At 39.6% G+C, this 24,337-nt stretch overlaps 1 protein-coding gene across 7 annotated transcripts in view; it reads right to left on the bottom strand.

Annotated features, from left to right (window-relative positions):
- The window catches only part of TRIO (trio Rho guanine nucleotide exchange factor), a 256,831-nt gene that overhangs the window by 159,534 nt on the left and 72,960 nt on the right, over positions 1–24,337 (bottom strand). For all 7 annotated transcript variants that reach the window (XM_069808876.1, XM_069808875.1, XM_069808874.1 and 4 more), the window contains exons 2-6: positions 23,583–23,657; positions 16,360–16,474; positions 13,236–13,428; positions 12,073–12,585; positions 8,884–9,006 (exon numbers count right to left, since the gene is read on the bottom strand). In XM_069808876.1, coding sequence (XP_069664977.1) covers positions 8,884–9,006; positions 12,073–12,585; positions 13,236–13,428; positions 16,360–16,474; positions 23,583–23,657 — 1,019 coding nt within the window. The remainder of the gene's footprint in view (positions 1–8,883; positions 9,007–12,072; positions 12,586–13,235; positions 13,429–16,359; positions 16,475–23,582; positions 23,658–24,337) is intronic.

The raw sequence follows: 24,337 nt of genomic DNA, 5'->3' as shown, positions 1-24,337 counted from the left end.
GCTCCTCATCAGCTGTGAGGTTCATCATCAGTGAACCTGTTCTGTAGCTGCAAATCCTCAGGTGGAGCAGAAACTTTCCTCCAGTGCCAGAAGCCTTTACCTTGGAACCTTCATCATCATGGGAGTCTCCACTTCCCAGACAGGCACAGAGTGCCTGACCCTCCTCCCTTCAGTACAGTTGGTAGTTCAGGCTCTTGAAGCTGCAGTGTTGGAAAAGATCTGGTCAATCTCTTTCTCCTTATCTCTGATGCTGTTCAGACTGCTGACCTCCTCCTGCAGCTCCTTTACTTGGCGACACAGATCCTTAATAACTGCACACCTCCTGTGGGCAAGGAAACCCATCTCTGCTGCCCCAGCCTTGGCAAGAAGCCACAGGCATTCCCTGCAGCCCTGGACCTACAGAGCTGTGTCCTTCTGGAGCTCCCTCTGGGTCGAGGCCTCTGATGTTACAGGGATAGTCGGTCCAGCAGTAGCTGGGGACTGTGCCCTGCGGTGCATCACCACCATTACCGAGGACATGGATGCTGTTCTGAGCAGAGTTCTGGCCCTTTCTCCATGAACTGCAGCACAAACTGCTCCGTCCGTTGGCTACTTCTGTTAGCTGCACTCGTTCTTGCCTATATCCTAAAAATTTACATGTGGGGCCAGGCTGCCAAACACTACCACACAGAACAGTTGGGAAGAGAACAACAAACACCATTACCATCTCAACATTCTGCAGCAAAATATTTTTCCCTCTTGTCCACACAGTGCTTTCTGCAATGCCAACACACAGAAAATGCCGTGCAGCAGTTAGCTACCCGTCAGCAGCAGCGTTGCCACCTTCCCCGATCAGCGGTTGAGGAATTTTGTCCACCGAGCCAGGGGGACAGAACTGACTGCAACAAACCTCAAGAAAAGGCCACAGATCTACAAGTGACAGAAGAACAAAACCTGAAATTGCTGGAAAACTGTATGGTTGTATTACTGTTGAGAGATGTGATGGGCAGCCTGTGCCAAAATCTGACTACACCCCTGCCAGTAAGAGAGGTCAGGGGAGAACGCTGGCACATGGACACCCAACGCCGCACAGACGCTGAGCATCTGAGGTGGAACCATTACCTGTTGGCCTCGAGCCACTGCCCAGAGCCTGACACTGACTGGCTGGAGCAACTGTTGCAGTTCCTCCAGGCTTCACTACGCTGACTCATCTGAGTGGTAATGGGCACAGGTCTCTAATAATTGTAATTGTATGCACCTATGCAAGCAGGAGCATACCTGACACAGCCGACACCTCACCACCTCATAAATTGAGCACAGCAGTGTCATGTCGGCTGTTTTTTCCTTCCTGCACAATACTACCTTTTCATTTTTTAGGTTATCCTACACATCTGTGCTCTCCTCTTAAGCACAGCCAAAGAACTGGAAGAGAACAAAACTGCTATTTCCAACAAATTTTAAAAGACTGGAGAGCATTTAGGCCTATTAAAGTGTATGTAGCATAAATAAGAGACTGCTAAATGAATCCAGAAAGCCATTACATGTTTTTTACAGTGGTATGAAAAAAACAAGTGTCAAAAGAGAAAAGAATAAAGGCTATATTAGAGTGCTATTTGAACTGTTTGTGTGTCATAATAAAGGAATTTTGGAAATTCTGGAACGCCAATTAGATATGAAGGACAGGGCACCATAAATGTGAAGTTAAACAAAACTGAGCTGTGGTTAAAATGCATTCATTTTCCCATGGCAATCTGGCTTCACAAGTGTGGAAGAATACCCCCTGTAGCAGTATGAATATGAATTAAGATGCTGACAGTTGAACACTTTCCAAGCTATGTATACCACATTCCTTTCCTCAAACAAACAAAAAAAAAATCAAAAAAAAATCTTATAATCTCAACCTTTTTTTTCCCCCATTACCATATCCCTCACCACCCAATATGTCTACTAAAGCTTTAAGTTTCAATATTTTACAATGCAGTGACCCCAAAGAGACAGTTTAGTTAAGTAGGAAAAGAATCTCAAATAGCAACTTGCTACAATTGGACTGTCTTTAACTGATCCTTGAAGGTTAACAAATTTTGTTCAATTTTCTAAAAGGACAGGTAGGTCCACTGTTGTTGTTTAATAACAAATGCATATTTTGAGCACGGCTTGAGAAGCACTGTTCCAAATAAGCCGATGCTCATTCCCCAGGGACTGACATCTTATTTGCTGCATGGATTTACATCCTGGTTTTAGTTAAAGAAGCAACAGCTATCAGGTAATAACTGTTAAAGACTTATTCAGCCATCTCATTTACATCACGTGAATCTGCATGAAACATCTGCAGCTTCTAAATGTGTTTCAACTAAAAAGGCTAAAGTGATACTGCATTTCTTTCATTGTGCTACACATGATTATTGTAACAAAACTAAAAGGGGAACAATTCAAGTCAATGCATTACAGTACATATAGTAAGTACATGAATGTACTTAGTATGCTTATTTTCTCTCACAATGCCCTTTAGCCAGAAGCTGAAAAGACACCTTACAGTATCTGGGAAGCTCCTCATTGCAGAATTAATCCCTAAAGGGTGCATACCTATAAAAAACAGTATTGCTCAGCAAGGCAACACAGATTAGTAGCTTAACACAAGCTGTAGTGCACTGTGTCATTCTTTGGTGTGTGCCTGAAAGGCAAGTACACAGGGGAAAATATAGGTGACAGCCTGCCAGCTTAACTGAACTTCTATCACACTCAATACAAAATAAAGCTGGCAGATGCCCCGAAGGTTCCATTTTATTTCCTGATTTTCCCAGATCCATTTAGAAAATGTTTGTTTAGCTCTAAGATTTCAAATAGTAGTTTTCTGACACAGAGACTATTAAGCAATCAGTGTTAAAAACAACCACCTCAGTGACATGGTCCATAAGCATCATAAACTGGCACCTCTATGTAAACTACTGAGTTTGAACTATTTGTTTGTGATGGAAATATTTTAGCAATGGAATTCCCAAATCATCTGCCACTTCACACACACAAATGGCCAGCAAGACAAGGTGTAGCATTAGTGTATGAAATAACACCTGCTTTAATGATTTAAATATTTTCTAACATCTCTTCTATTCTCACTCTTGCAGCAACAGTAAAACTCTCAGTTTGGGAATCCAAACTTCAAAGATGAGGGCTGCAGAACAACTAAAGGTATCACCTGACCTTTTCCCTTGAAAAAAAATAAATTCAGCAACATCCAGACTACAATTAAGGAAAATGTTTAACCTGTTCTTCAACTACAAGGATCCTCAAAATATTCTCAGGTAACTACTTAAGCATTGCTATCAGCACTGGAATGACTGAAAGAGAATTCCACTCCAACCTTCTTCAAATTTATGATCTTTCTCTCCTATATTTTTCACGGTGGACCTAGGGAATGTTACTGCAAGACTATATAGGCCAACACCAACATCACCTTCTTTCCTCTCTTACTTTTAACTTATCTTCACTTTCTCATAGTAAATGCCTATGCCTTCAACCTGTCCTTACAGGCACGTCATTTTCATCTGGATGTTCTCCATTACAACATTAAGCATGGGGTTCTAAATTGGACCTAGTTCTCTAGTAGGACCAACTGAATCAGAGCAATTTCTTTACAAATCTTAAGTTCAGCAACCCCAATAAGTATCAAGAGTGGAATAAGATCTGCTTCTTTGCAGCAACACCACAGTCTATTCCTTTAGTTCATGATCCATTGACATGAACATACTTGTTGCTCTATTAACAACTCACCAGCTGATTGCTTTTTAAAATCTGTTTATTTGCTTCTTCCTTCTTCGGAGTTGCACATCTAGCCTGTTCTGTTTCATCTTGTTGACTTTGGAGTGCTCCTCAGAAGCTGGAAATAGCCTGAACTCATTTTGCCTTTTCAGTCTCTTCTAAGGTTGGTGACATCCAGACATTGCATCTAAGCATTAACTGCTCTGGCACCAGAAAGATCTCCTTACGGATGTGCACTCAAAAAACATCCTCCCAGTCTGACCAGGATCCACAGCTGTGCATTCCCTGAACTTCAAGAACATCACAAATCCATGGTTTGCTTAAACTACAGTTATTCAGAACTACCTAAAACTTTACTGAATACATTTTACCTACTCTACTGCCCCATGCCTATTTCGAGTCTTTACCTTGTCTATTAGGGATGTTAGATTGGTTGGACAGTTGATGGAATTTACCATTTATTTATTTATTTTTACTGAAAGCCCTATCTAAGCAATCTATTAGCTTAGAAAAAAAACAAACCCAACTCAAAACCACCAACAACAAACAACCCCACCAGCATCCACACAACAGACATGTCCCCCCCAAGACAGAAGAGTTAGCTTACTACTGTTCACCATTCTGCACGGTCTTCTGTGAAAAATCTGCATTTCAAAGCAATCTGATAAAGAATGCACAATTCACAACCTGTGGTCTTGTTCTCGTATGCTGAAGACTCAGAGGACCCAGGGCAGTCTAGAATTCACAAGGTGCTTAAGTCTGTCTCAACTGACAACTCTGTATGGTTACAAAAATACATACTTAAAATAAAAAGAATCTCAAGAGTGAAATATGTCACTAGTACAAAGGAAGAGGAAAAAGTTACACTAGCTGTCAGCTAAGCTTATTTTACCTCACCTGACCTTCTTAATGTTTTCATTTGCACCAGTCCCTGTGGCTGGATTTGAGCAAGCCAAGTCAAGTAATTTATCTTCGTAACTTTTAACTCTGTAAACCCAGTGATGTTCAAGCATTGTGTTCAGACTTTTATTTTAACCTCCCAAAACTCTCACCAGTGCTTATCTGGCACTTTTTTGGGGGATGACATTCATTACTTGATTACTACCTTGATAAATTTGTGTAGTATATGCAAACAGCCTGTTCTGAGAACATTAATCAACTTCGCAATATGCTTACAATTGACATGGGACTTTTTGGAATATGGTTAATAAACAAAGCTTCTACTGACGGTCCTATCAGCCTTGAGACAAGAAGTAGTCATAGCACGCCCTTTAATAGTAGGCAGTGTCAGCTTTCTCTGAAGAAAGTTTAACTTTGCCTACATCCCTTTCCAAACATTTTGACCCTCACCAGTGCAGTGAGGGGAACAGTTAAGCTGTAATGAAAGCAAGGCCATTTGGTCTAGCAAAAGAGTAGAAGAAAATATTCAAATAAGTAACATCATCTTCCTCACCCATATGTCACATGACTGCTTTTGCTTCCCCTGTGTCCCAGCAGGCGCATGGAAAGTGGCAGGAGAAAGAGTGGACAGACACAAAATCAGTCACCCCCACTCTTGAATGCAAGACTGACTAATCGTATAATCACGGGCACTTTGTTTTTGCAGTTCAAAAACTTGACAGATAATTTTTGTACTTGCAACTCCTATGATGCTTTACTGGCAAGTTTCTCCCTTAAAAGGTACTAAAAACTTGTTTTGAGAAGTGAAGCATTGGTTTAGTCACCCAAAGAGGAACTTCAAGTTGAAACTGAGTATTGCTTAACTCAAATAAATCTCAGGACTTGACAACAGCAATTTACTGGTGCTGAAAACAGGCCTTTTAAATTGTACTGAAAATCCATCCTCATCTTTAGAGAGGAGAATTATTGTGAGTTTATTTTTCCCCACAGTTCAGGAACATGTGATCTACTTGTCCTATAAAAACACAGCCTTGACATTTACCAGTGCCCAGCCTCTTGAATTCAGTAATAGCAGGTCACATACCTACAGCTTCACACGTGAACTATCTTTCAGACAGCAGCCTTTTTAGCCACATCAACCTGCGTGTTAAGCAAAGGTAACCAAACGTATGTCCATCCTCAATGCGCATTACTGCACCTATCGAGCTTTTCTCTGGGACAGTTTCATTGCAATGAGAACCAGTCTGTGTTAAGCTTAAGACTTTCATGAACTTATTCCTGTTACCTTGAAGTGTCACCACATGAGCCTAATCACGTACTGAATACATAAGATTCCTAGACATATCGCTTGCTAATGAAACTGTTGAAAGTACAGTTAAAGCTCCTCTCCCAACATATTCTTCACCTTTTTGTTTTACAACATTTGATTTAAACTTCCAGCTACTTTGTGCTGTAATACTGAAAATCAGATTCTAAAAATGGCAGAAAGCCATTACAAGGAAAAAAAGAAGTATTCAGCAAATCTTCTTTGTCCTTTGATGTAACCAACTCCTGTTCATAACAGGAACTAAGTAGCTTTCACAATGGTTTACATCCAGGTGGCTCATTTCAGGCTGTAAAACCAGATTAAAATTTTGGCATCTCACCCAAAGGCCGTCGCTCCTTCTCACCCGAGTTTGGCATAAGCAGCTGCAGAAGTTGCCCTCCTGCACCTCTCGGAAAGCCAAGCTGCTACTTGGGAAGGAAGGGGAGATGGGAGAGTCGGCTATTGAGACAGGGTAGCACCTGCTGTGAAGGGAGCATGTGCCCTGTGGCAACCACAATGCATTGGGAAAAGCAGCTGCAACATCAATTATCAGGGTTAAGCTGTGAGCAAGTGCAAGGGGTTGCATTTAGCTGCTTGGGCAGCATTTATCCTTTGAACAGCCCTTCTCCACCTAAAGTGAGACTAAGGAAACTGCCTGGAAAGCAAGATCTATTAGGGTCCAATTAGGGCCACAAGGAAAAATCCTTCGAAACCTCCTGCATATAATAAACCTTACACATAGTTGCCACTCTTCTTTCCTCTACCCCATCCGATTGATTAAATTTGCATGGTTGTAGATGGGCTAAAAATTAAATTCCATCTCTAGTGTTACAGCATTCATATAAGAGATCTTAAATCAACTCTTGATCACTGAAGAGTTACACTGACAGGAACGGTGAACGAATAGTAGCTTGTTAAGCACAGAGTGTATGTGAAGAGTGGTCAGGGAGAAACTGAACATGCTTGCAGAAGTTAAGATTGCCCAACATTTTTCCAGTTAAAAGCTAATGAAAAATAAGGCCTGCCAAAATTCAATCAGTTCATGTCATTTTTTTGTGTCACATTCAGTTTAATCCTTCCCCCTAATCTACATGTAAGGCTTTTGCCATTTAACCCGATAAAACCCAGAAAATCTGAACACTGCTTAAATCAAAACCAGGGACTGATTGTTTTGAATTTGTATTTTCCTATTCTGTGCCAAGAAACGCTTTCGGGGGCGGGGGGCAGCTATGCTACAGAAACACATCAAAAAACTGCAGCTTGTTTTTCCCCTTTTGAATATTTGGACTGTTTGATTTGCCCCAAATTTAAGCTGCTCCTTAATCATTGTACAGGCTAAGAAAAAGTCCTCTAATTAATACATTTGACTACTGCAGGCAAAACAGAGATTAACAGCAAAAGACTAACAGCAAAAACTGAGCAGGAGGGATTATGCTGCATCGCTCAAGTGCTTCCTACTGTTGATAGCATCTGAATAATATGGAAGTGGGGCGGGGGGAAGGAAGTCATCCAATTTGAAGAAACGAGGACAACAGTGACTAATACCAGGACAGGCTGACAGAAGAAATTAACCTTTACAGTACAAGCCCAAGAACTGCCTGAAAGGCCATCCAAAATAACTAAGTTCCAAAAGTCATCTCATGTCAATGACACCTACTGTCCTTCTGTGACTTTCTTCCTGCTCTACTTCATACACAGAGCAATGAGCAACAACAACGAGGTACTCCATAAAGGAGCAATTCCCCGTGTCCATGGAGTGAACCTATAACTTCCAAACCTAATGGTCAAAGTTACATGCATATATGATGTTACATAACTTAGTTACAATGTTCCCCAGCATTTGCTCTACTCTTTTTAAAAAGTTCATATTGGTTTTTATTTTTTTCAACTTTTGCAAACATAGCGGAGCTGCAAAAGAAGAAAATGCACCTTCTCTACTTGTGTCTGCTGTTACCTTAACTCTAGCTATACCATACACAACAGCTGCCTTACTAGTCCTTCTGTTATTTCAGCAAGACGCATAACCGAGGTAAATTTACTTTGCTGCTCTCTCTTTGCACAATTAGTAGTCCTGTCCTACAAAAACACCCTCTTGCAAGAGTTGATTGTTTCGACCATACTTTAATTCAACTCCCATCCTTGGGCTGCCAAGGATGCTAATTTATAACAAGACTAGTAGTGTTCTTCCTTCACTGAGCTGACAGCCAGGGACTGGATGTAGGCCCAGACTCCCAAAGTTATTTAAACATCCCCAATCCTCCTAGTGAAAAGGACCTAAAATGTACTTGGGAGTTTCGTCCCCATGTTCAAACAGGAATTCACAAAACTGAAAATAAGCAGCTTTCACTCACTGCCAGTCAAAATCCAAATTTTTAATTGCAGCCTACTGATAGCTCATCCTAAGATGGTATTTGACCGAAAAAATAAAGTTTATTTCAGCTCCATTCTACTGTGCCAGAAATGAGAAGTGTGTCTTCTTAAAAATGTGGAAAATTATTACACCAGGCTCAGCTGTTGATCACTACTTCTCAGAACTTTTTGTCTGAGTTGCAATCTATTCAGGAGATCCAGAGAGCTGTTTCTTTCCGTACGGAGTGTTAAATTCCATATTGCACACGATACTCTGAAATTTCCTACAAAACTCAAAGCAGTACTCAAATACACATCCCAGGTTCAAGAAGTTTGGACACTTATATTTGAAAAGTGCTGAAGTTGTGCTGAATACTGCCTTTTGTCAAAATAATTTTGTTGCTTGATCACAGTAGTCCTGTACTTGGCTACCCTTTATTTTCCTCCTTTGTGTTTTATAATTTCAGTGCTCAAATATGAATTTGCACTACTTGTAACAGAAGGAATGATTTATGTGTATGATTGACAAATTCTACCTTAACATAGAGCAAACAGACTATGAGTCAGTGCAGTGAAGTGGGGCCTGTTCTTACCATACAGTTCATGGCAAAGTGATTGTGCTGTGTCTGAAGCTCCATCGCGTGGGGGTGACTGGTTCCAATCTCTGTGTAGCTGTTCAGAAACAGACCTTTGTTGTGTGTGATCCAGTCAAACATCTACAAGAAAATATTAAGGAAGAAAAAAAAAAATCACTAATTTGTTATGGCAGAAATCATAGACAAGTAATGTGAGAAATCTGTGAACACCGAAGACGGAGTCTAAGGCCATAAAATTTAACACTGATGCTCTTTCTGTTGTAAGTTACCCTATACTTTAAACAAATCATTGCTGAAATCTGACTTTTGGGACCAAACAGCTGAGGCTGTTAAATCTTTACTATAGGTGTTTATCTCAACAAGCTACAGGAAAGTCATAAACTTCATTACTACAAAGAAGTCATAGTAAACAAACAGGCTTGGAGCACAGCCCTGAGTTACCAAGCTTATACGTTCTCTAGTGTCAGCATTTCATGATGTCAGCAGCTTAGTAATTTAGAATGAAAATGGCAACTCAAGGAAATTAAATATAAATTCATTCTTGCTGATCAAGTACTTTAGCAGCAAGTTTAATATTTTGAGTTCATAACTTTATAGCAGATTTGAAAACAACTTTTCTATTGCTAAACAAATTTTAAAAACTTATACTTAAGCACAGAGTTACACATTACCTTCTTCCAGACAAGTTTAAGGATAGTCTTTAAATATTAAAAAAAAAAAAAAGTTATTTTAATATTCAAACAAATTTTAGGAAAGACCTTATCTGACAATGACCATCAATGGAGGTACATAGATATGTTAGTAGTGGCAATGGATGACAAAGTTTCCAAAGATCAAGCAACACAGCAAAAGGCTAAGTTTAACACCACCACCATGCCTGCAATGGTCTTGAAATCTTTGCTATATCTCAGCTCAAAAGACCCACCTACTCTCTAGATAAGCTGAAAAAGTTTGTTCAGAAAAAAATGGTAGCAATGAGCAGTAAGTACTCATTTAAAGATCTTTTAAAATATGCTGGCTAACAGAGCAATATTATCAAATCAATTATTCCACCCAGGTACATGAAAAATCAAATAATAAGTAGACCACAATATAAGGACTGTAAACCAAAAAAAAAAAGCTTTAAGAGCTTAGACAACTGAGACAGCTAATCACATACTCCTGAAATTTTCAGTTTCTTACCTAGACCACAGTGAAGATGTGTTAGAACATTATTCAAAATAGACACTGGTCCTGCTCATGACCACCTTTCTTTAGGTAGTCTGACTTTGCTGCCTTCAGATACCTACAGGGCAATTCCAATCAGAATCCCTCCCACTTCACCCTTTTTTTGCCTTCTCTTCTTCTGAACCAGCCCAAGTTTCTTGTGCAAAGAGCTGTGCAAGTCCTCCAAAATGAACACGTTTATTTGTCCCCATCCAATACCCTTTATTTTTCCAATGAAGATCCAGCTGTTTCCCACACCTAAATAAACCACATACACTGGTAAAGGAGCCCTGAGCTATGAAATCTAATCTGACACAAGCAGTGAAATAAGATGTGTAAGTAGAATAAGGCAAGGGCCTTAATACAAATGTGAGTTGGGATACTACACAAACCTTCTTTTTAATCTTTTTCTACTGGTTGATGAGAGAATGAAGTCCCAGGTATGCTAGCTGCTGTCAAACCCATTTTGAGGTGACTAACATCTCCCTCTATTTTGAAAGAGAGATGCATAATTTACTATAGACTTATTCTTGGAATCAGGAACCTAGAAAACACAGGCAGAAGCTTATGCAACCACATGGCAGGACAGAGATCAATCCCACAGGCTCAATTATTTCACAAGGAGTTTCTTAAAGCCCAAGTTAGGTAGGCAACTTTTTGATGAGTAAATGAAGAACATCTCTTTCAAGACCACATGAGCACCATAAAAATATATTTTGTTCATGCTGTAATAAAGAATAATTAATGCTGTAATTAAGGGGCTGAAAGGTTACTAAAAAGCATTTTGGGCCTGAAAGAGCAATACTAGACCAACAGCTTGTTGTTTTCCAAATAATTTTCTAACTCTAAATTCACTTGACTGGATTTTTTCAACTCTTTACATGCCCCTACTATTTTCAGCTATACCCATTCAGTAAACACTTACTTTAAATGGTACTTCTAAAAAATGATTTCTTTTTTAAACACGGAAGAAAACATTAAGAGTAAAAAAAGTCCCTGACCTGAAATGATGAGGGTAAGGGAAAGTACAGGCGAAGAAAACAGAAGAAGGAGGAGGAAGAAGAAATATTATATATGTTTGCTCTACTTGTACTCTTCCCTATGCATCTGCTTATGACCACTGCTGGAGGGCAGGATACTGGTTTAACACAGACCTTTGGCTCATCCAGTTCAGCCATTCTTAGATAAAATATTTTAAGAAATTTGACAAAGACCATACTTACCACTTGACTGCATAGTCTAGTTACTTCTCCTGGAGAAAAGCTCCCCATCCTTCCTTAAAGCTATTTGTTCCACAGTAACAAGTTAATAATAAGTGATTGCAAAATGATTCTATATGAAAGTAGATCTGATTTCAGCTCAACTAAAAGTGCACTGCCTGCCATATTTCCTCTTCAAATTCCATAACAATGAAGGGCTTTCACATTTGAACGGACTGGTTAGCCTGAAACATTCTGAGATCACTCAGTCCCCTGTTAATGACATATGCACTGTCAAAAGAGATACATCAGTTTTTAGCCTGGGACTTTAAATCCTGCATCAATGAAGCAGCTCCCCATGTCAGTCTCTTCAGAGTTTGTCGACTGCCTGTCACTCAAATCCCAAGGGTTGTTCAAAAGGAGACTGATGTAGTCCTTAGTCATCTGTATTTATAAAGTATACAGCATTCATCTTCACTTGATGCATGCAAAAGCATCTGTCTGGAACAAAAACTTATCAAAATAAAAGCTTTATAGTCACTACCGCTTAACATTTTCTTTGGTAAGAGCTACCTATGTACTTTACAGCTTCGAATTACTACCCCATCCCCTGTACTCCAGAAGATTTAAGAGTCACTCTCAATCAAAATATCCTTCATTTCTCAGTAAAAGGCTAGTGATTAACTCTAAAGACTAAAATTACTATTTGCAGTTTTTCTTGGTACTTCTTTCAAGTCCGTCAAGCAGTGCCCATTTATACTCCCCTCCCCCAATCCCTTACCTTTTCAGCATCCTGCTCAAACAGCCTGAGCTGAAAACATTGGTCCAATTTCAATTTCCGCACATGCCACATCTGATGCAGATGCTGCCGTGTTGAGTGCAGCCTGTCCAGCATGGTGGATACTTTGGGTAAAAGGTTCTGTAAGTCTGCATTCCCTGACCCAGAGTTCTTTTTGGGAAAGCTATCACTGCTCTGTATCCGCTGGAGCAGCTTTTGTCCTTCCACATCAAGGTCCTCGATAGGGGCCTTAATGACTTTCTTTTTTAATTGTGAATGCTCCTCTATCATATTGCGAGCACCTTCCAGGTCCTGAGGCATTTCCTTTTTTGACAATATATCTTGCAGTTCCTCCAGTCTGGACAGCATATGGGTTGCATTGCTAATGTAGTCCTCAAAGGCAACTCTGATTTCTATCCACTCCTCATGGTTGTACTCCAAACAGCCATCAAATTCTGGCGTTAGCTGAGAGGGATCAACTACTTTGGTAAGGCCTTCCAGAGACACCATATTTGTCTAAAAAAATAAAAATGAAAATTAAAAAAATGCTGTTACTGAAATGAATTTGAAATTTTCTTTCAAGTTTTTGTTTTTCTCTTTGTAAGAGTTCATCATTTTGCTCATGAAGTCTCACGTGACTTAACTTTTCTCATACACTTCTTTTCAAATATCAATTCTGATCAGCCTCCTGTCTTGCAGTTATTTTCCCAAATGAGAGAAATATTTTATTTCTTTCTTACCTCACTACACTTCAGGAGAAAACAGCAACCACTCTTTCAACTACCATTTTGATTAAGTTTTGACTTCGTGTATTGTAAAGCAGCAGGAGGATAACAGCAAGGTTCAGCTAGCTGCTTTCTTCTGGATGCTGGCAATATCACAGTTACCACAATGCAGACCAAGACAACAAACAGATGAAACCTAACATTTTACCATTAGCAGTAAAACCCTAATTCCACCTTTCTAACTTTCAGAAAAAGAATGATAACATGCACAACTACCTAGCCTAAGGACACGAAGAAAATCACATTCCCTCTAGCACCACTGGCCTAATGTACCCATCCTCTTGTCTAGAACATAATTCATCTGAGAGTTTTCAAGATGCTGATCAGTAGTGAGAACACTTAAAACCATGAAATAAATTTGTATACCATAGGGGAAATTACCTCAAACTCGAACTTAGAGCTGCCAAAGTTAGTCCTCTGTTTCTGCCAGAAATTGTCTGGCTTGATTATCAGTGCAACGTGAATACAACATGGAAAGGATTCCTGTAAAATCTTCAGCAGAGGCTTTATGGAGTCCCATTTTGACCCACGCATATCTACAATGACAGTGAATCCTCGTTTACATACTTCCTCACTGCAGAAGAAAGAAGAAAAGGTTATCAAGCAAGCGTTACAACTTCAAACACAGCACTCTACTGCATCATGCTGCCTGATGAACGTGGTCTCCTCAGCTAGCCGTAACACCCTAGGATCTCACTGTTGACTAGCTGACACGTACAGCAGATCTCATGAACCTCTCAGGAAGCTTCTCTCACCCCCCTGCCAAACATCTCGTGGGTAATAGATTTACACCTGTTGCTGATCTGATAATCTGCCTTTATCTCCTCTTTCATTTTCATTGTTTAATTCACACTGATTCATCTTCCAGCCTTGTTTCTCCTTCACCTTACACACATACTGAACACACCATTTACTGAAACAGCAATATGTAATTAATTTACAACTGCTTCTTCAGAATTTTGTACCAGTAGAATTTGCTACATGACCTTGTTAACATGGAAAGGGAAAATATTTCAAAAGCAATGCATCATAGCCAATGGACTACCAAAAGACTAAAAAGATGTCCATTGTTTGAGTACATGAGTCACTTTCAGGGATGTGACTAATGGAAATGCAATTCTGGACTTCATGTGGTGAGGTTTTCAGAGCGTCCAAAAAGTAGGGAAGCTTCACTGGCATACTTTATACAACCTCATTGGCCACATTGTAGAAAGATAAGTTATGACTGATACAGGAGAGCAGAAGAGCTTCTGAAAGAAGTGATAATACAGGTTCCTTAGAGGAGGAGTTTTTTAAAGTTTAAGAAGTTTAAAGTTTAAAAAAAAAACACACACCCCACCCCCCCCCCCCAAAACCAAAAAACCCCACCATTTAAAAAAGGAGTTTATCAAGATAAATGCTGGCTGTCCCACCTGCCCATAGGAATGCCAAAAATGGTAATGGTAGCAGGAAAATACATTAAAATTGACTAGCTTGCAATGCATGTAGGCTACAACCTACCTTTCTGACCATGGTGAAAATATTTTCTAACAGCCTCACAGGATTAAAGGACACAAATAACTGCTGTTTTAAAGATACACCCATTATTAAAAGGCTGCATGCTATTATACGAGTGCTGCTCAGCCCACCCCTATCCTACCACACAAATGGAGCACTGTGTGAGGAGGAGTGCTTGCCACTAATTCCCACGAGGCATACATCTACTGGGGTGTACGAAGCGGTCCCTCATCATGTGATACCGTGCAGATGTATCGTCCCATCATGTGGCCCCATCATCTGACAAAAGATGAATCCCTTCTGGCCAAGGATCACAAAGCTGTTCCAGGAGGCTTTAGTCAGCCACGGTCATCTGTTAGGTAAACCTGAACTATACTAATACCTGGTCCAGTCAGCACTGATGACTTAAGTTTAGCAAAATTTTTAAATCAGATAAATTGTTAAAGTAGTAAAATAGTGAAACTGAATCACCTTAAGTGTTTAGATCTCTTGCCAAGCAACTGACATGTCTCAATCTTCCGTTACATACAGTAATAGTACTGCAATAACTAACAGACAGACCAAATGTTCAGGGCTATTTGTACCAATTGGGACTTCTTAATTAGCATGTTGCATGATCAGACCCTAAAACATGACTTGTATGAAAATGAGTCTTGCTTTTAATGAAGTTCCCTTTATTCTCAAAGCTTTGCCATGCTTACAGAGATATAAAACCTGCACTAAATTTCTTTTCATTTTAATTCTATTGATGCTAAACTAACATAGATCTTTTGCCAGAGGACCACTGTATTTTGCCAGATTATCTCTAGAAAACTCTCTTGGGCATATTTTAATGCCTTCTTCCCACCCTCTTTCCTCTACCTACCCAAAATCCCCTAGTTAACTTTAAGAGAAAAAAAAAAAAAAGTACTAACACTCCTACACTTCAAAGTGAAATAAAGACTAGAATAATTGAATTACCAACAATTGCTCTTAAGGAAGGCCATACACACTGTCAACTAGATGTCTTGAAGTTATTTTTATAAAAGCACTTTTGTCAATCTGAAACTGATATCTCATTACATCAGGTGCAAAGACGACTGCCTATAAATGAACACATTACAGAAATATGGAAGATATTGCATTCAGGGATGTTGTCCAAGGGTTTTTTTCAACTGTAATGACAACTGCTCCTTGAAGTCACAGACAAACATGTTCAAGCACAGTCAGCGTTGCTCCAGTCTGCACTACATGCTGGCAGATTCTGAGCTGGACCTAAAGTCAGGGTCTTACAGTCATTTTTGTCCCCAATTCAGTTACTACTGGGAAGAGTTCTATGTGAACAAACTTTTTTACATATATATAATACATAGCTTTTTCTTTAATACATATATAACTTTATATACATATATGGGTGTGTATATATACACACACAAGCACTGGATTTGACTTCTGCCGATTTATTTACACAGCACATTGTAATTCATAGCTTAAATTGTTGATAATACAATGATATCAGTACTTTCACACACCTGTTCCCAGGTTATCCAAGGCCTATATAAGCAATTTTACATATCTATCTCCTGGTTATTCCTGTGCTATATCAGGACACTGTAACTTATCTAATACAAATAACAGTTAGGAGTGTTGTGCTGACCTCACTTCACACAAGGCATATTGTGAATGATGACCAGCATGCTTCTAATTATTGATGTACTGAAAGCCTTTGAGTTGTGTTTGCAATCTTCAACACAGTGACAGCAATATGCCATGGCAGTGCCATTTCCAAGACACAAACTACTTGCAGCTAAAGCACACCAGTCATTCTGCCAACAACCTTCCTTCTACAAGGCAGAGTAATTATTTAGGTCTCTTCCAAAAAGCAGTTTGAAAACAGTAACTGACAGAACTTGGTATGAATTTGCTCATTTTCTTAACCCATGCAGTCTTCTAGCTTGTGGGTATACTGCAACAGAATCCATTTATTTTGTTTTATAGCTTCAGAGCTTATGAAGCGACCATCACTTACCTAGGAATACATGCTAGGTATGAAATTAGTCTTCTAAGGTCTTCTTGCCGTATTCTATCATGATTACTACGAGCTGGAAACGTTAGAATGGGACCTCCACGCTTATCTCTGCCACCTGAAAAATTAAAGATGTTAAAAGACCCCACAGCGTAACACCATTCTTGTTTGCAAAACTAGTCTTCACAATACTTTTGGAAAACCTAAGTCCTACAGTGTTTCATGAATATCAACTTAAAAAAAAAAGAAGCGATTTCAAGTTAAATGCCAACACTGTCATTTGGAGACCAGCTTAAAATTGAATTTTGGGAGTATCAATTGGCATATTGTCACAATTCCTACAATGAGGAAGTATCTGCCAAAAAAATTGGAACAAAGAATAACCATAGCATTACACTTACACATTACAGTCACATTCAAGTTTGATTGGCAGCGTGACATCTCCAGCAATGGTGCTTTGTTAGGTATTTAACTTTTGAATCAGCAGTTGTACAGATTAAATTTAGAGTTACGCTACTTTGTAGGCAAGTATTTTAGAGGATCTCAGTGTTAACTTCATTTACTAGCAGAGAGTTTAGGTGTATAGTATTTCACACCCAATGCATATACCAAGTGAGTAGATGGATACTATTTAAACATTTAATTTATATTTTTACCCTGTTCTGATGTGCAGATTCTGAATTGTCAGTTCATAGTTTTTAGTTTTGTTAGCGATGCAGGAAATTCTGAATCCACTCAATACCTAACGCAAAAAAATCTGACTTGAAGTGGTTCCACTTAAATGTATTCATCTCATTCATTAAATTGCACAGACTTACTGTAGTTGAACATTAAAATGCAATTTTGTATCCAACCCCTTGATAGTGACAACAAAATGTTACTATTACTAAATACTAAATTCAGGGCAGTAGGCTGTCTTTATCAACACTTGTATAGTAGCACAGACACATTCTTACAAGCTAGCTTTCACATATATGTTCTCAACCACAGATGTGTGGACTGTTTTCTCCTGTCCCATGGAAACGGAGAAAAACACCATCCTCTGTCCTGAATGATTTCTCATTGTAAATCAGCTCCTCAGTGTAAATCCATGTTACTAAACAACGGGGGTTTTTTTAAAAATCCCTTTAGAAAGGAAAGGCAAAAGCAAACGAATAAAACCAGTCACTCAAAAATTCATCACTATGCTTCTCAACGCAGCCTGCGTGTGCTTGCTAGAGACACTGAGCCTAGCTGCCACGGTCTCCAGGGTTTGTCTGCACTGGACGTGTTCCCCATGAGGCTCCAAAGGGAACTCAGAAGAGGCAAAAGCACCTCTGAATTTCCGTCAAGCTGCAACGCCAGAAACCTAAACTTGAAAGGAAACTCGTATTCTTATCTTCCGCGACCCCCTTAAGTGGGACATAAGATTAAAAACAACTGAGTTGTCTCATTCTAACAGAGAGAGGCAAGTCGTGTCTTGACCATCCTGCCCACTTGCCAAGCAGTCAGCTTTGGGGATTTTCACATCGCGAGTGACAGGATAAAAACAAGACAGAAGCCACAAGAGAGAGGAAGGATAAAGGACAAGGCTGAGAGTCCAAGAGCCCAGGCCTCCGCTCAGCTCCAGCGATCACTGGGCTCCAGAGCTACCAAACTCACCCAAAAGTCTGCTGAAGCCCTTAACGCTCTCCTCAGTGCACCGCAGGCCAGCAGCTACAGATCTTAAAAACTGACATTTCAAATGGTAAATGCTACTGATTCCAACCCCCCAGAAAAAGTGCTTGATTGCTCAGGGTGGAAATTCTTCTTTAAAAAAGTGGCAGCTAGCAGGGAAGAGCAGATGCTGAATTGTCTTTAACACTCTCCAAGCGTTTTAAACAAATGCCTCCCTACACGCGGTCACCTCAAATCAGTCCTCTGGGCCTCTCCCACACAGCAACTCCTGTATCATGCGATTTTCCAACATGACAGAGGAAAGAAACCCATATTCTTTATGTCATTTTGGATGCCACTTCACTTGGCTCCCAGCTCCACATACTCCACAGAGAAAACCCATTTTTAAAGAATGGTGCTTAAATTTCTGATAAATCATATCCTGAAATTTTTGTATGTTGGAGACAAAAATCTGTCACACAAACTTCAAGTCTAGATGAGTAATGAAAAAACTTGATTTTTTGGTGAAAAGAATTTCACTAGCTGGTCTTAAACTGGATAACAAAATTGTAAATATTAAGCAAAAATTCCATAAGACTTGTTTTTCTCATCAGCTATACGGAAAGCTTTCTTAGGCCTGTTCCAATGAAAAAGTCTCATTTCCTTTGTTCCTGATGCTCCTGTGTCATACATGAACAGGAATGTTAAAAGCAACAACATATGAGGCATCAGGTGGGAATTTCCTGTCTCACAATAGTCTTTATCCAACTCAACCCCCTATTTGTCTTGGTTTAACAAAAGCATATTAAGCTACTACTTTCATTGGTGAGACTTCCATTATTACCCCTTTCCTTTTATATAATCCCCCCCCCCCAGTACTGAGATATTCTGTTTACGCCAAGATGTGTCATATGAGTAGCTGATTGACTCACATGAGTCACCCACCATGAATCACTACTGTCTAGTGCACATCACTAACAGCAACCTTGTCAATGGTCTCCAAATGGCACCAAAATCCAACAGGCTGAGCAGTGCATTTTTTGCAAGAAATGCCTTTTTGCCTAGTTTCAAAGCACTTAGGTAAAGCTAAACAGTGGGATTCTATGGCATATTTGAAAAGCAGGCCAAGTTATCAAGAGCCATTTCCTCAAATGAAACCAAGAGAATTGCACCTTGTAAGGAAATGCTCTCCTCCTGCAGGTATGTGTAGAGAGATGTAAGAGTATCTGTACTTCGACAGACTTCAGTTTAAACATAACCAAAAAATTGTGTCCAAGACTCCATTCATACTTCATGGTTACATCTCTAGGAGGCTTTTCTATTTCAGGTGGTGCGACACCCAACACTCAAGCAGATTATTTCCCAGGTAGGCAAAAATCAGTTCACGGAAGCTTTTTCTCTTCCCCCCGCTCCCCCTGTCCCTTTCGTTGCTGTTGTTTGAGAACCACTCTGTTGGCAATTTTAGAAAAACAACACAGGATTCCCAGGGAAGCTGCACCCAGGCATTTGCATTCAACACATAAAGTTATTTTGTTACTTTGACCAGGAGAAGATAAAGCAGTCCAATCTGTCAGACCGGTTTCATGATGGACAAGTATTCCAATACAGAATTTATTCCAGAACCAGTACATACAGATGCCAGAATTCAGGCTAGATTGGTGAGCTTTGGGACTTTGCAGTTATCAACCTACATACAGCAAGATGTACTTCACAATACTTCACAGAAGTATTTGTTCTTCTGTACTTCCTTGCTTCCTGCCCTAGGAAAAAAATACCTGCTTCAAGATCTCTTTCAGAATTGAATTCTCAGACTACATCTCTCCTTCTTACTTTCTCACTCCAGCTGTCATCCAATCATTAACTTTATCTTTCTTTAAAAGTTTGAGCGTCACAGCTACACTAACACATTTTAAGATATGCAAGGGAACACACAGATTTTAACAAGTCCTTGCCTTATCTGCACCATAGTCCTCATTTGTACATTGTTTGTTGTACAAAATTTAGTTCTAAATTCACTTTTTTAATTTTTTTTTTTTTTTTGTAAACTATCCTGGCTGGTGCTACAGACAACAGAGGCAAGAAGAAAGAATTCGCTTCCCTCTAAATACATCTCCAGATATGCCGAATTATGAAAAATCCACTCATTTTTTTCATTTACAAAAACACATCATTAACAGCTCAATAAAGGGGGCTAAACCGGATCGTGATGACGGAGGAGAAAGCAAAAGTGAATCACATCAGATGTACTGTGATTTGTGGCAGAGGAAAAGCAACTACTGAAATAGTTTTTTCAAAGTGATGAAGTACTCAGACTGTGCAAAGAAAAAGAAATTATGTTGAGTAATCTGTTAAAAATATCCACCTGAAAAGAAAGGAAAGGAATAAAGGAATAGCAAAGACTGAAAAAAAGCAATATAGACTTGCAGTCTAACTCAGGCTAACACAGATCAAAGAGGTTTCTGTTGGAGAAGAAAAGGGAAACTCCCATAAAAACAGTTTAATCATAACATAGTACACTTGGAGTAAAAGTGGTACCTCAGTGGGAGGTATCTGTTACCAAGAGCTTTAACTTGATTAGAACACCAAGATTTCTGAGTGGATCAAAACATCATCTCCAGAATGGCTTAGGAGATAACGATGGTGGAAACAGTCATTGTCCCTTGTCTTCTCCACGTAGCTCCCTGTGAAGAAAGCACCTCCATCCTCTTTGTAGTGCCCTTTAAGTACTGGAACACTGTGACGAGGTACCCCCTGAGCCTTCTCTTCTCCAGGCAGGAAAGACGGAACTCGTTCAGCCTTTCCTCATGAAGCAGGTTCTCCAGCCCTTTGGTCATCTTCGTGGCCCTCCTGTGGACTCTCCCCAGGCTGCTCGTGTTTTTCTTTAACTGTGGGGACCAGAACTGGACACAGTACTACAGGTGCAGCCTGAAAAGCTCCGAGTGGAGTGGGATGATTACACCTCTATCTCTGCTAGCAATGGCCCTGCAGAGGCAGCCCAGGATCCGATTTGCCTTCATTGCTACAGCAGTACGGTGCTGAGTTAAGTTCAGCTTTTTGTCCGCCAGGACCCCCAGGTCCCTTTCAGCAAGGCTGCTGCTCAGCCACACAGACCCTAGCCTATACTGGGCTCTTTGGTTATTCCGACCCAGGTGGAAGAGTCTGCGCTTGTCTTTGTTAAACTTCACACTGCTCTGGCTAGCCCACTCTTCCAGCCTGTCCAGGTCTCTGCATAAGATGGCTCACCCTTACATGTCCATCTCACAATAAGCTGGTCTTAAGAAGTGCTTAAGAAAGTCAGCATTGTAAAAAGATCAGTGTCTTCAGTATTCTAAGAACACAAAGATGAATATACTGCTATACGGCCCGTACTTACTCATGTAACTTGGAGAAGGAAGGTCTCAGCAAAGAAAAGCAGAGAAAAGACTGGGAAAGTGAACTGAGGATCTCAAACGCACCATGAATTTTTTTCAGCCTGTGTTATTTGTGTCACTTTCCTGCTCTATAGAAAAGAACCACTTCTTTGCACTGTTGGTTGTCATACTTAATTTCTACTTGAGAAGGTACTTGACAATCAACAATGAACATGTTGCAACAACTTAATGGGAGTATTAGAGCTTTTAGTAGAGATAACTTAGAGTTATCTTTAGATAGACTTTTAGCAGAGATATCCCCAACAAATTTGTCCTACTTCTACAGACCTTAACCAGTTATTGTACTTAAAAATATTAAAACCAAATACTTGAGCAAAACTTTTACTTTTGAAGAAAAAAAATGAAGTACACTCAAAGCCTCTGTAAGTCACTAATCCAACAGCCTTCCTTACCTTTCTGTTCCCCAGGTATAAAGCTTGACAGTTCTAGTTCCACAATGGTTAAGCCCTAACGGTGGTGGTAGTTTAGTTAGGGGGTTTTTTGTTTGTTTGTTTTGTTGCGGGTTAGTGTTTGTTTGTGGGTTTTGTTTTGTTTTGTTTTTTTAATCACTTGCACTACTAATGTATCTCATTTCATTTGAGCTCCACTTGCAATGGAAATATAAAACTACGGATTATGGCAGATCAGTTCCGGCCAGTCTTGCTGCCCACAGCTGTTTGCTCCATTCTTCTGTCAGATGTCGCTACCTTCACAAAGGCAAGCTGGCAACCACTCCTTCCTGCAGAGCACCTCATCTGCTCTGGTTCATAATCCATCATCTCCCTTTAAATTTATCTTCAACTTTCATTTGGCCCACTGCACTTTCACTGAATTAATGCCTTTTGAGAATGCCATATGCTTACAAACTAATATTAGACAACACCTATACTCTTTCAGATCCCTTCTAAGGGGTCTAAACTAAGTTCTGGACAACCTGGAAATTCAGAGGTTTTGGAATGGTAACTGACTACATTAAGTGCCCAAGGTCCAAAGCAAGGTCCAAAAAAGAGTAATAAGGGACTGAAATATTGTGTTTAATTCCCTTTTTTCTTTCCCTCTCAAAATACAGTTTTAAACAAGCCTTCAACAGCACTACAATTCATAAGCAGAGGAATCAAGAGTTCCCACACTACCAGGGAAATTGGCTCTGTGCAGTCTGTTATCATTCATTACAGTTGCCAGGACCTTTTAAAAAAAAAAAAAAAAAAAAAAAGTTGGTTTTTTTTTTGCTTTATACCTCGACTCGGAAGAGTGGACAGGATGAAGTACTGTGAACTACACACTGTACTTGCAAGCATCAGCACCCATGCACAGCAAATCTCTAAAGAGTGCAATTTCAGGGATCATTTTGTACATTTTAACATTTACAGATAAGAGCTTTATTTTTGGAGTTCTTGACAAATTATTTATAAAAAAAAACCTCAAACCCTTTCAAATATGAGACTGTCCTCTAAATCATTTGACACTGAGATTACAGCAAAGAGAATGATCTTGTTTAATCCCAACAGATTTGGAAGTACTTACTTCAAAAAGTCATACCAAAACACAGTTCACAAGAATAAGCACCCCAACCATCATTCCATCAAGTAAAGTTACTTACCAAGTTATAGAATATGTTATGATATTCATTCACCTAAACCCCACTTTTAAATTCTCTGCTATTCCTCATTAAGTAACCAACCAACTTCAAGGTGTGTGCTGGAGATAGCTAAAATTAGATGCTAACTCATTTCACCATGAAGTTACTAAGTGTGCTTCAAAAGATATCCACCGAAATTTCACCTCTGCAACAGAGATATTTCTCCAGTGATTCAGATGGGCCAGTAACAAAGCCATCTCTGTAAAACTCTCCAGCAGAAGAACCAGAAATAAGAGAAGGAACATGACTATGGTACAACAGGTTGTTCAAGGTTGTTCTAAACAATGCTGTTGGATATGTGAGGGGGACAGGACACAACTGGGACGACAACAAGCAGTATGTTCCATATTCGGCAAAACACACATCATCTTTATTACAGATCCTTTCACAATGCTCATGTTATGTTTGGGATATCCAGCTGGAATAGGTGCTACCCTAGCTTTTCATGTCTTTTGTAATGATACCTGAAGTATTTAAAATACCATTTTACATGTGACTAACAACACAGTTACACATTCCACAACAGAAGAAAATAACTGTACCTGAAAGGTACGCAACTTTTTCCTTTAAAATTGGCAGTACTTCCATAGCCTTCATTTCATCATTTTTGCGAAACCCTGAAAAAATGAGAAGACAAGATAATCAGTCAGCAATTCAGACAAGCTCAGCTTCCGCATTTAATGAATGCACTGTAAAACATTTACCTTTGGAGTACAATCTGAATGTTATGATTACAGGAGTTAAGATAACCCTATGGTAAAAGGTTGCAAAAAAATGAACTAAACTTTTAAAATGTATTAGTGGACAAATCATTGCTTTGACTAGCTTAACAGAAACAGCATAGTCTGTCAGCAAGCCTCAGTAGAAAACAGGATACTGGAATTAGCCTTTTTCATCAGTAAATAAAAGCTATCAGTTGCATCTTGTTGCTTTTAGGCATTCCAACTCCCACTTTAGCTTCTGGTTCCAGCATAGAGGAGTTAGCATCAAGCTAGTAAGACTAGGTACCTTTAGAAAAATTACCAGTAAAAAAACCCCCCCCCCCCCCCCCAAAAACCAACCAAACAAACAAACAAACAAAAACAAACAGAAAAAAACCCCCAAAACTCCCAAACCCACAAAAAACACCACACAAAAAGACCGACCAAAAACCCCTAACGCTATTTACATGCAACTTTCCTTACATCACTTCTGTAAGGAGAACTGGGAGATAAAGCTTTCGACTGTGTCTTTTCTGCTGCCTGACAGGAGCAGCGTTTTGTAACGGAGAGCACATTTTGTCATGTTAACTCTAGAC

This window comes from Haliaeetus albicilla, chromosome 21, assembly GCF_947461875.1.
Source record: "Haliaeetus albicilla chromosome 21, bHalAlb1.1, whole genome shotgun sequence".
Classification (NCBI taxonomy): Eukaryota; Metazoa; Chordata; class Aves; order Accipitriformes; family Accipitridae; genus Haliaeetus; species Haliaeetus albicilla.
This window is presented reverse-complemented; position numbering and strand designations above follow the sequence as displayed.